A 13127-nucleotide genomic window follows, 5' to 3' on the forward strand; every position below is an offset into this window, starting at 1 on the left:
CTGCCATCCAAGAGAAGTCTCACCACTCATCTGCTAAGATGCCTCCGCTTATTTTTCCCATTAAAAAATTCCCCAGCAAGATGAAGCATGAAACTGGATGAATTTTTTTTTTATAGGAATCAGTTCAAAACTGAGAAAGGAGCAAGCATCCAGAAATGCCTAATGAATACAAACTCTGCTCATGTCTGAAATTCCAGAAGAATCCCTAAGGAACCAGGTACCCACTATCACCTCACAATCTCAACTTCACAGTGATGAGCTCTGGTACTGAACTGGTGTGAGCATGAATCCTGCATTCTGCTCCCACCACTGCTTCTGCTGGCAAGGTACAGCCTGGCACAGCTGGAACAGACTGAATTGTGAGACAAATTCCACTCTTTTTTTAAAACATTTTATTAATAACCCATTAGTTAAGGAATATAAGGACAATGTCTTCTTACACTTTAACACTAAAGAGTATTTGTGGAATAACAACAGTCTCTGAAGAAAGAAAGTTATAATAAAGTACAGCATGGAACCAAACACAGACACAACCTTCAAACAAGATCAAGTTCTGGTTACACATCTTTATGCACTGTGCAGAAATGAAATTTAACTTGAAAATACAAGTAACAGAAGTAGATGGTAGATTTCTGCTGGCTAAACACTACTTTTCTAACAAAAGTACTGATTAGAAAAGACACAATGATTCCTTCAAAACACCTATTACTAATGAGATCAAACCCATATACAGTGTTCTAGTAAAATGGTTGTTTTCTTACACAGCATATTTAATGGGCTGATTGTTAGCTAGTAATGTAAAAAAATTCTCAAACTCTAAATTAGAAGTTATCTCATTTGAACTATTTAAACCAGAACTTTGCTGCCTGTTAAGTAAGAAATCAAATCAACAAAAGGCTGATAGAGGTTTTTGTCTGAGTTGCATGTTTCATATAATAAGAAATGAAAAGAAATAAAAGGATGAGAATTGTGACTCTCACAGCAGCATGGGGAATATACAGTTGTGTAGCCAAACAGTAACATTAATACTAGAAAATTATGCCAGTGAGACAAACCTGACATTTTAACAATGTAAAGCAATATACACCAGCAAAAAAGTTGAACAGCAATAATCTTTAGTGTTACTGAAAGGAAGAAAAGGCAGAAAGGAACCTGTTGTGCAGGAACAAATATTAAGCATGATGGGTAATTAAAGATATCAACAGTTTGTGTGCCTGTGAGAAATCTGCAAGAAAGCTACTTATTTCATGATAAAAAAATATATGCACTGGTTGTTTCAGCTTTACACATCAAATGTGTATTGTTTGTCTTCTTTGATTCACTTCCAGCTGAGACTGAAAGGTCCCTGCACGTTCAGGGCAAGGGGGACCTGGGGTGCAGCTGAGTTGGACAAGGACACCCAGCACTCTCTGTGGACACGTTCGTCCAGGGACAGGTTTGGTGCTGCTGCTCAGTGGTGACCTCTTGGCTCCAAGGGAACTGCCAGGATTTCTGCATCTCAGGTCTGGCCTACCAGCCCATGGCCACGACAGTTCCTGGACATTCAAACACTGCCAGCTTCACACCCTGGTACAGTTTGGTGAAGTGTAACGAGATCAGAACAAGCCTCAGCATAAGGTGACAAAAGTGTTTTGGGGATGTGTAAACAAAATTGTTTGTGCTCTGCTGCATCTCCCCAAAGCTCTCTGAGCCTGTAACTACTGTGGTGGTTTGGTGGTTGGCCTGAAGTGATCCAGGGGAATGTTGCCCCACTGTGCTGCTTGTGCTGGCTTCAGTGACAGGCAGGGACAGCTTTTAGGTCGCTCAGCTCAGGGCTGTAGGATTGCTGAAGTCTGTACAGGCAAAGCAGGGGGTGCATGTACAAGGGAGTGCCCCCAAAACTGTGGCACCCTCCTACATCAGCCACCGGACTAAGCCTCCGTCCCCTTCCATCCCCCTGGATGGAAAGGTTCATGACCTGCCCCAGATACACTGTCCAGACACGGAGCTGGAAGAACTCTGGTGCCCTGGTCATACCCACTGCTGGCCAAACTCCTCCTGGCACAGCCCTCTGACAGCCAGGAGGCTCAGCAGGAGCGGTCCTTCAGCACACTTGAGGGTGGGTGACTTGGTTTGGGAGGTGAAAGAAGTGACCAGGGGTTCCCTTGGAGTGAGCTTTCTCAAGAAGTGCCACCCTCCTTTTCTGCACACCAGCAGTGGCAATGTGGCTTGTGCAGCACCTGTTCTGTCACTGAGGAAGAGCAAGGACTCTTCATGGAACTAACTGGGACCTGCACAATGTCCCCCGACCCTCCACAGTGAGTGCCTGACATTTCCCAGCTGGAGGGTCTGTACCTCTGTGACTGCATCCGCTCCCAGAGAACTGGGAATTGCCCTTATTGCCTGCAATAACACTTCACTGCCTTACCTGTAACCCTGCTAAGCCATGAGTTTCAAAGTCTTGTGGCAGTGGGTTCTGGAGGTTATTTACACACTTCCTCTGCCCAGTTATGTTTCCTTGCCTTTCTAGCTCCTTGCTCCAGTAGCATACACACACCAACTCCTGCCTTCACCTGCTCACTGGCACTGATTTCCAGTCTCTGTCCCACAGCATTCCAGAGTCATGGCTATTCAGAGCACGGAACAGCATTTCTGAGACTCCTCAAGACACCAAGCAACAACTGGAGAAACAGAACAAGCACAATGACTGGAAATACAGCCAGTTACCAGAACAGTGTGACATACTGGGAGGAGATCCTGCCACTTGGGGAGAGGTGAAAGCTCCAATATCCTTCCCATAAGGGTACATGGAGGCTTGGAGGTTCTCCTCTGCTGAAGAGCTAGGAGCTAAAAGGGTTGCAGGGTGCTGCTGAAGTAAAGTTCTCCATACTGCAGGCAGTGGTACCTCCACCCAGCAGTCACCATGAAAAACAAAATCTAAGGTCTTTTTCAGAATCTCAAGTTAGCACACAGTTTCCCCATATACCCTGGGGAGAATTTTAGTAAGAAAGGAGGAAGGTGGGCATCTTTTTCTTCGCTTTTTAAACAAATGGTCAGATGTCTGAATCCTCCAAGAAGGCAGAACATTTACCAAACACCCATGAACAGAATTACTGATCCTTGTTACCTCTGAGCAGCTGGTCCAATCTGTAGCATTTGCAGTCAAACCCTGCAAGCCTGGAGCATGACAAAGGTTAAAAAAGAGTAGAGAAAAGTCTACCCCTAGCAGGGCCAGGCTGAGAGACATGTCAGCAGTAAGCAAACAGCATCAGCAGGAAGAGTCACTGGATGGTTTTCAAGCCAGACTGACTAGTATGAGACCAAAGATTGAATTTTCATTTTAAAGCTCTTGTGGTGCTCTGCTCTTCAGAAAAAAATCCACCCAAAAGCACTTCAGTCAGGTCTATCAGAAGTGACTGGAAAACTTCACTTGCTCATCCAAAGCTTTCAGCAAGTCCACTGCTTACAGAAGGCTGAGCTGCTCTCTGTAAATCAAAACCATCTGAGATGTCTCCACATGGGCACCCAAAAAAAGAGAAAAGAAATACATGGCCCCAATATCACAAGTTACTTTTGCAATTGCTGGTTCTTCTTTCTCTTTGTTAGTATAAGCTTGTTGAGGAAAGATGGATCGACATCCTGCCAGCTAAAGCAGTCTCCTTTGGCAGCTGCTGCAAAACAGTCCTACAGAGAGACACAACCTAACTCTCTGGCTGTAGGGAAGGTGTCAAAGAAACAAAGCAAGAGAGACATCAGATCTGTAGCACTATGTGTTAAAGAAGAGTCAACAACCAGTGCAAACATATTCTTTAGAAAAAGGCAGTATAAGAATAAGTTAAAACCTATAATGGACTATAACAAATGAGTAGATCTGCTTCTTTTTTTTTTTTTTTCTCCAACAGACATGAGGTAGTTGTGTTGTTAGGGAGGAAAAAATAAGGAAAGAGAGACGTAGTAAAAATGCTACTCTATACCCCACACTATTTCACTCTATAAAATTAAATAATATAAAGATGTTCCAAGGAAATAAAAATACATGTTGTACATTAAAAGGACAGATGTGTACCTAAAATATTAGGTACAAGAACCGACATAAAACAAAGCCCAGGTTGGTAAAACGACCCAGACGCTGCAGAAGGTTCTATATAGTACAAGTTGCTAGAGGCACTCGTAGAGTGTGTAATAAAAGGCCACTACATCAGCCTGCTAGTAGTAGTTACTGCGGGAGTGCACACAGAGAGCCTGGTAACCCTTCTAACCACGGGAGGGCAGAAAAGGCTGGTGCTTACAGCTCACTGCCTTTGTTTCCAGGGCTTCCGCCCCCTCCCGGGACTCTTGTGTCAGAATCCATCCCGATGCTGCCAGGCAGTCGGCAACGCCTGGGCACTCTCCGAGGAAGAGGCAGTTGAGAAGGATCGCTCGGTGCACTTCGCCACTTCCCAGCATTAAATGACATCTTGCCAGTCACCTCGAGGGCTCTGGTGAAGTGATAGCCCCAGCCTAGCGCAGAAGGCTCTGTTCCATTGTGGTTCCACAGCAGACTTTGGCAGACGGCTCAGTCCTGCTCCCACCAACACCCAGTTCCTCATCAGCTTTAGCGGGAAGAAGACAGGCCCTTACCAACCCACCTGGTTTCCTGAAGGCCTCTGTAGAGCTGACAGGTCCAAGCCCTCCTCTGATGAGATGCTGCACCTGCCCAGTTCCTGCTGGGGTCAGCGAGCCGAGGGCAGGCAGCACCTCACAGGGACAGGCCCTCCTTGTGCTTCAGCTCTGCTGTGATTAAAATCAGATCAGTTCACTCTTTGTGATTGTGGACATGTACCATGTTCTCAGATGCTGAGGACGGACTGGTTAAACCAGAGTTACTACAGAGCAGGGCCTCCTCAGGCGCTGTGGATAGCAACTGGCACTTGCCTGGCTGCATATCACCCCTGCCTTCCTGGATGGAGTCTGAACCTCCACTCTCCACTGAATCCAGACTTTCCCCATGCCTGTGGAAGCCATTGGTGAGCCCATGGGTGCAAACAGCCCCTGGTTTGTCAGTCTTTGTGTCGGTACAGAGCAGCTCAGCCTGGGCCTCAGTCTCCAAATTGTCCATGCAGTCTACCAACACTCGGCCAGTGTCCTGCTGGGAACTGGGAAAGATGGGAAGAGCCAGCTCTCCCAAGGGGAGCTCTTCAGGCTCCTGGTCCTCGATTTCTGTCTCTTCACTCTCCAGGGTGTGCAGCTTGGAGTCATAGTCTCTGTCAGAGGCTGAAAAATCAGAATGGACAATGACGTCTGCCTCTACTTGGTGGAGGCTGGCTGGCAGGTGGCTTTTCTTTGCCTCATTCTGTTATCAAACACGGGGGAAATTAAAAAAAAAAAAAAAAAAAAGGTAAAGTAAGTGAAATTCAGATAATTGAGGCGGTGACCAAACCGAGCACTGAAATATATTTATTTTTAATCCCACTGAGTGCAATGGGATGTACACATGCCTCTATTAAGCATTATCTTGATATGTTTCTCAGGGCTTAAGTCTTAACAAGCAACTCAAATCACCTCAGAATCATTATTTCTATTTTACGTTTGAGAAAGCAAGTCCCAAGGGAGTGAAGTGATTTGCTCACAGTTTCTTGGCAGGCTGGAGCAACCATTCCTCCAAGCCTCTGTCAAAGACCACAATTTTCAAATCTCACCAGTCTGTTTCCATATTAAGGGCCAGATTTCTAGAGGCTGAGTGGGCAGCACTGTAGGAAACTGGCTTCTGAGATAGATACCAGGGCTCCCTTCGCTGTCCTCATTTAATTTTGGCTACATATGCACAAAGTGTGTGTTTGTTAAAGCCCTGGTCACAGCCTGCAAAAGTGTGTGTAATTTCAAGCACTTTAATTCAGAAAGAAAACAGTAAGTTCTGCTCCGCAGTGCTTAAATGGAGTTTGGGCTACAGATCTCCACAAATCTGGCTGACAAGCAGGTCATTTTGTGAGATTATCACTTAATAATTTAACAGACAAATTATTGTAGAAGCTCACAAAGAGCTCTCTAGGCAGTCAACGCTCAGATTCTGGGCTGAGTGTGATGTAGCAGCAAGAAGACAATTCAGAGTATGGAAGTGATATCTTCTGTGTAATTTGCGCTTTCCATTGAAGCCAATTTTGAGCATCATTTACATATTTTAACACTTTTCTCTTTTGTTGACAAACTCTGATGGGTAAGCTGTGCTGTAAATGCTGCCCTGTTATTGGGCTGTAAAACACTGTCTTAACTCTATCCACAATTTTAATTACATCGTGTGTATAATTGATTTTCACACCACTGTCTAGGAAGGAAACATAGGTAGGTTACTTAGAAGTATTTGCTGGGGGGTGAATGAACTTTTTAAAAGAATAACCAAAGAAATCTTCTGGTACACAGTCAGCCTGAGCAGGTGTCAGCTTGCTTTGCTAAAACATCCCAATCCTTGTACACTCTCCCAAACACAGGAGTGCATATTTATTCCAATGATGCAATATCAGAAATAGGATTTCCTCCCAGTCTATGCACCCACATAAAGAACACAAGTGCAGTGAAGATTGCTCTGTCCTATTTGGAGAAGGGAGTTTAAATCAACCCTTGATCTTTGACTCCTTTTACAGCCAAAAATGCAATCCCTCCGTCAGGAAAGCATGCTGTAGATCTTAATGACTGTGCTGAGCACTGCAGCTCCTAACTCACTCGGGCTGATTGCTGCACAGCCACAGCAAAGACTCCAAGCAGACTGCTGGTGTCTGGCTCCAGATCCTCAAGAACCAGGACTGCCACGACCCTGCTGACAACCGAGCTTCTGATCCCAGAAGAACAAGCCCACAAAAAAGGGGCTGCAAAAAGGAGAAAGGGAGATGGAGACATAAATGGAAAACCCACATCAGAACACACAAGTCAACAAAGACACCCACCATCACAGCATCATAAACCAGGGCTTGTAAGAGAAGCTTCTGCCCTGCGCTGGAAGGGAGCCTCAGTGACCCATTGACAGCAGAGAGAGGCTCTTTGGTGATGGTGTCCCCGTATCTGGTGATGCTGTTGGTCCAGGCCTGGTTGGCTGATTTATTCCATGAAGACTGCAGGGGAAAAGTGGGAGGAGAAAAGATCCAGTTATCACAGACACAGATCCTTATCCTCATACATCTGAAATGAGAAGCAGCTTGAAAAAGCAAAGTGCAAGTTGGGAAAATACCATAAATGTGGAGGACACTTCTGATAGCATCAAAATAAAAATGCTCTGCAGTGGACTCACACAGCCACTGCCTTAGAACTGGGTTTATTGCTGTTACATGGGCTGATGCAGAGCACAGGGATAAAAGATGCCAGATGGTTCACAACTGGTTGCATAAGGGGCTTTCCACTGATTCTCAAATTGTGAGGCCAACAGGTATATCATAGCACAGATATCATTTAGAGGTCCACTGGAATCAGCTCCCTGCAAAGCTGCAACAGCCCAGAGCAGAACAAGCCTACTGAAAAATACCACTGAGCTGGGAAGGGACAGGGAAATCTGGAGCTGAATACCAGAGTCTTTGCTTCAGCACAAGCAATGCTCCACAGCATGGAGAAGGATCCTCACCTGTGGGCATTGCCTTGTGTGCTCCAGTAAGAGCTGGAGATTCTGCTAAACCACTCGCTCTGCAGCACAGACAAGAGCTCCTGCACCAAGCCAGGACTTGGGAAAACACTCTGCCATTCCCCATCAACACAGAGGCACAAAACTGGGGGCCTTAATTTTTTTTTAATTTTTTTTTTTTTTGTAACAGACCACCAAGCAATTCTTAGCTCAGCTTTAAATCCCCTGGGCAACCAGTGTTACCTTGTTTGTAGATCTAATTAAATTATATGGGCTGAATGCAATTTGTTCTGGGTTCTTTCAGCTTCCCCTTGCAATAAACTGTTGAATGCACACCTCTGTGTATGGGAAATGTGTGTCTTTAAGAGCTGAAGTTATTTAACAGCTCAGACTACTAGTTCACAGGCAGAAAAGTACTCTATTTCCAGGTTTTGATTTTACTGGGCCGTCCTGCATGTACCTGAGCTGAGCCTTGCTAGTATTCACATACATCTACACATACACACACACTCAGATTTAAGGACCACATAGGCCCATTATCTCTGGCCTTGTTCCACAGATGTTACATGTTGTGTGGGTAAAAGAGAGGCTGATGCAAAGAAGAAGGGGAGAAAATCCTGATCTGACAACAGTGAGTGCATACATGCACACAGAATACTGGTGGTGTGAGCACAATGGCTGTGTAGGGTGAAGATACACTGGATGTCTATTCAAACCCACTGACCCTCAACTGCTCACTGCCAGCAGGAGAAGCCCAGGATCCTGCTCTGCATATGTGGCTGCTCCTTAGGCCAACTCTATTCCAATAACTGCTAACGTAGTGCAAGTCCAGCCGAGACAGCGAGGAGATTTCTGACATCAGCCTGACCTTGGGTGAGTCATTTGACCTCCTTGTGTCTCGGTCCATCTGGCTGAAAATTAGGTAGAAATACAGGACCAGATGTTGTATGTGAGCCAGGCATTCCTAAGTCAGCTATTTAGCAAGAAGCAAATGGTACCTTGTGCTGCCAGGGCTGGCAGAAGGACACCGAAGCGCTTGCGTGTGTGGTGAAGGGCAGCCAGAGTTGCTCCCAAGCCCTCTGTCCACCCTCACCCAGGCACCCAAATGGCTCAACACCTTGTGGAAGGCAGAGCTATGTTACATCCCAGCACCACCTCCATGTCACAGGAGCTTTGCTGCTGCCTCAGGAGCAAATTTTTAGCAAACAAATAGTGAAAGACCTCATTGATATGCCAACACCCTGCAGAACAGTGATGTCCAAGCCCAGTGCTGTGACTGTCAAGCATTTGCTAATTTAGATGTGGATGCTTGAGGCAGTGTCTTTTCCATTTCTCTCTCTGCAATCCTCAACAATATATTCTGAGTCAAAAGCCTTCCCTAATTGCTCTGTTTCTAAGTGGACAACCATTAAACTACGCTTTAATAGCGAGAAATCAACCAAGCGATCAGAGAGAGCTCACAATAAGGAATATCTCCACATGCGAGTGCTCAAGGAGCGTGTTCAATTTGCTTCTGCTGCCATCTGAAAGGCTTTCTGCAGCTACATCCCTGACTGATGGCTTCTGTGCCTCTTCCAAGGAACATACGTTACTGAGCAAATACTGAGCAAATTTCAGCACTGAACCTACACAAATCTGCACACATGCACCAAATGTGTGTCCTGTTAGAGATGCCTGCATGCATATTTGCCATCAGAGAGATCCGAGCATCATATGCAGACACACACACAGAGCAAACTCGAAAACCTTCTTGCAGGCATCTTGTGAATACCAAAAAAAGTGGAAAGAAACAGGCAGCTCTACTGCAATCCCCCATGGACCATCTGTTAGCGGAAATGTCAATCTGCCATGTTTACATAGGTTTTGATGACTCTGGGAACAGCCTGTTCAGCTCTGGCTGAAATTGGCTGCAACGAAGAACAAACTTGTTTTGTACCAGTTTGCAACTTTCAACAAACAGAAAAAACCATCAGCCACACAACATGGCCTGTGTCCCACATGTTGTTCGAGCACATTATGTTTGAGAGGGGGAAAAAAAAGCAAAAGACAAATCCCTCTTGGAGTTTAGTCTCCAAGGCTGGGCAGCAGCAATTAACTCTAGGACTGTTTTCATCACAGACCTGAAGAAATCCTGCGTGCCTGAAAGCTCTGCTGCTTTTTTAAGTAGCATTTTTTGGTGTAAGAAATGATACTATTTCTTTTTACTCAAGGGGAGCTAGTGGGTGGCTGAAGGAAGGAAATGTTCTCTTGGTTTTTGCAACAGAGTATTGAAGGCAAGGAGCAAGGAGTGTCAGTCTAAAACTAATTTAAAGGGGGGAAAATCTCTTTGTTGGTTCCCTGCAAACACAAGAATGAAAACTAATAAAAACATCTTCCAATAAAAGACATTTCCATTACAGCTAAATCCTTATCAAAGCAAACAAGGCTTTTCATTTTAGCCTTTTTACAGAAACTCCGACTGGTAAAAACGTGCCTAGATCATGTTACCTTCTCGGTGACAAGTCATGATTTGATGCAAATATATGAGCTGAGAATGAACACACAGCAAAAGTCCAACTTGAAATCTTCCCTGTTTTTTGAGGATGGTTATTTAAAGTAGCTTGAAGCCCTGTGCAAAATGAGGCTGGGGACATTTCAAATGTGCCCAGCTTTTGAGAGTGGTACAGCAGAGAGAAGGGATTCGTCGCTAAACAGCAGCGGGTGGGAGTGGGAAAGCTCCGTGTCACGCAAACACAGCAACATCCCTGCCCACAGCTGGGATGCAACACAACACAGACCTCTCCCCAGCAGATAAAGAAGTCTCTGCTCACTGTCACCAGGAGCACAGCTCTTGTCTGAGGCTTCTCTGAAAACATTGGGACTTCTTTTCCACGCAGAAAAATTTCAACACAAAACTGACAAACAACCCGGGTAAATCCAAGTTCCCTGATGTGTTACAGCTTCTGCTCTCCGAGTCACGGGGATGTTTTGTGGGAAATGCAGTTCTGTGGGAAGGAGGCCCACACAGAAGGAGCAGGGCAGCAAGCAAGGAAGGCTCCAGCTCAAAAGAAGCACAACAGCAAACATTTCCAAGCCAAAATGCTTGGGTTTGGCTTCATTCAATGAAAAGCTGAAGTCTTCCATGGAAAGCAGATGCTTTTTAACATTCTCCCCCACCCTTTAAATTGCTTGGCCCACAAGCAGCAGTGACAGAGATGTCTGGAGCAGAGCCATTTTATCATCCTCAGTCCATCTGTCAGAGGAGACAGAGCTGCATCACCACAGCCTATGCACGACAGTGTCATTTATAATGGGGCTACTGAGGGCATCAGTCCGGGGGGTGCTTGCAAGGGGAAGAGAGTAAGAGAGGAAAATCACTTGTCAGTGTATTTGGAAATCCTTGTGTGCAACCACTGGAAACTTACATAAGGAAGGAAAATGGACCACTGAATGGCCAAGTGTACTACTGCCTAATGGCGCTGTGGCCGTGCAGAGGGGTCCCGTGCCAACACCTTGGCTGCAGTAGCACCTTGCTGTCCTGCAGGCAGGGACAGCTGGGCCAGGAGGTTCCTCTGGGACTGTCCCACCTTCCACTTGCACCGTCCTGCACCTCCAACACTGTGTGTAACAGCTCAAGAGGAATCACAGCCCTAAGTTCAAAGGAACTGATATCTTGACCTGAAAATGATCAAGGGGATATCTTGCAACCCTTGCCCACAATTCTTTGCAGAAATCAGTTCCAATCTCAGGGTTTTCAAGATTTCCTGCCCTCAGTCTGTTCTCCAGTCCCCACACCTACAGAATGACATTCAGTCACTTCTGACTCCATATGGCATGAGGACAGTCCCTTCTTTGCATCTAACATGGAGCCTCCAATCTCAACTGGAACCTCAGGCTGCCACAAGAATAAAAGCAATGAAGAATAATCCATGGAATGATAAGTAATGAGTCAGCACGGGAACAGCCTGCAGGCACAGAGCAGCCAATGCAAGTGCCAACCAGCCGACACAAACCAGGTTTCAGGAGCGTAACCTGAGGACAGAGGGACAAGCAGGCAACTGGAGGCCACAGCTACACAAACCTGCCCTGCAGTGGCAGCAGCTTCAGCCCAAGGGTCTGTCCCAGCCAACATCCCCAGCTCTGTGGCGACATGATATGCTGCTAAACAAAAGGGATCCTTGAGACATTTCTCATTCCCTCTCTTCAGTGAATAGGACTTCAAGTCACAGTATCTGACCTAGAACACCCTGGGGAGCTTCCCCTTGCCAGGCTGGACAGGAATTGCCTTCCACTATGATTTTCTCCTTCCTGTGGCTCTCTTGCATTCCTTGCCGTGGGTTTTCACAGCCCCAACTTCACACAGCATGAGAGAAGAAAAGAGAAGGCAACAAAGGCAGCTGGTCACTGCAGGGTGCAAAGCTCCCACAACACTCTGTTCCAGGCAGGGTCCCTGGGGGTTTCCAGCTTCAGTGGATTCTGGGGGAAGCTATTTGCAGCACACAGGACACCCACACCTACTCCACAGCCTCGACTAGTGGCATTTTGTGTATAAGTAGGGAGATGCACACATTCACAACTGCTCCTAACTTGATTTACATCCACACTGGGCACCAGGTATGTGTGCACCACTCTGGCCACGTACCTGAGACCTGCCCAGCCAGGTAACATCACATCACCAGCCAGACATGGAGCCTCTTGGCCACTGCAGCATAAAGGTCATATTCCTTTCACACTTGATTATACACATCAGAGTACAGAGAGGAAGTGATGGTGCTCAGGTGGCACTTCCAGCAGGAACGGGGCAGTGCAGGGAGCAGGGTCTCCTGCGTGGGAGTACATCTCCCTCCAGTGCCCGCTCCCAGCAACAACAGCCTGTTGCTCCCGACCACCACTCGATCTCCTCCACCTGCCAGGTCACCCTCCTGGTCGGCATGGATGACAACGCTGCTCCCTGGGTGGCTGCTTCCCAGTGACCCTTGCTTCCCAATCCACATCCATTAAAAAAAAAAAAAAAAAAAAAATCCTCAGTGAATTTATCTCTCAATGGCCTTTCCCCATCCAATTATGGAGACCCTACAGCCAGAATTGTCTGTCTCCCCAAAGCTTTGGTCTGTGACTGTAACTCTGCTGCTGGGCACTGCCCACTCTGAGGGCCCCAAGTTCTCAGGCTGAGCCTCGAGGGGTCAGGCCTTGGCACTGTCCTCTCCAGCCCCTGCTTTGCACATATACAACTCTTGGTGTAAGCCCTTACAGGCAGGATTGCTGCTCTGGAAGAGAGATCTGGATATGCTGCCTCCAGAAAGGCCTCACAAAGAAGGGAACTTCCTCTGACCCTGACCTGTTCTCAGGGGTAAGTCCCCATCACTGAAAACATTTGTTCCTTATTTAACTGAAAGAGCCGTAGGAAATTCCTCACACTCTTTGGCTTGGATCCAGACAGGCAGTCACATTCCACCAAAATCCATAGATGTGGCTTGGCTGCAAACAAACAGCCTCTCCTTCAGCTGAGCGCTGATCTGCCACAGCATGCAGGGATGGCCACAGGCACGGGATGGCTTCAGCTCACAAGCTACTAAAGGCAGCAGAA

At 46.5% G+C, this 13127-nt stretch overlaps 1 protein-coding gene across 4 annotated transcripts in view; it reads right to left on the reverse strand.

The window, feature by feature from the left end:
- Window positions 1-375: 375 nt before the first annotated feature.
- The window catches only part of IGDCC4 (immunoglobulin superfamily DCC subclass member 4), an 88821-nt gene continuing 76069 nt past the window's right edge, over window positions 376-13127 (reverse strand). For all 4 annotated transcript variants that reach the window (XM_042039330.1, XM_042039331.1, XM_042039332.1 and 1 more), the window contains 2 exons: window positions 6897-7061; window positions 376-5311 (listed from right to left, as the gene is read on the reverse strand). In XM_042039330.1, the coding sequence (XP_041895264.1) occupies window positions 4775-5311; window positions 6897-7061 (702 nt within the window). In that variant the 3' untranslated portion in view covers window positions 376-4774. The remainder of the gene's footprint in view (window positions 5312-6896; window positions 7062-13127) is intronic.

This window comes from Corvus kubaryi, unplaced genomic scaffold (assembly GCF_017639235.1).
Source record: "Corvus kubaryi isolate FWS band 111438036 unplaced genomic scaffold, C.kubaryi_AGA036_p1.0 37394, whole genome shotgun sequence".
In the NCBI taxonomy this organism is placed as follows: Eukaryota; Metazoa; Chordata; class Aves; order Passeriformes; family Corvidae; genus Corvus; species Corvus kubaryi.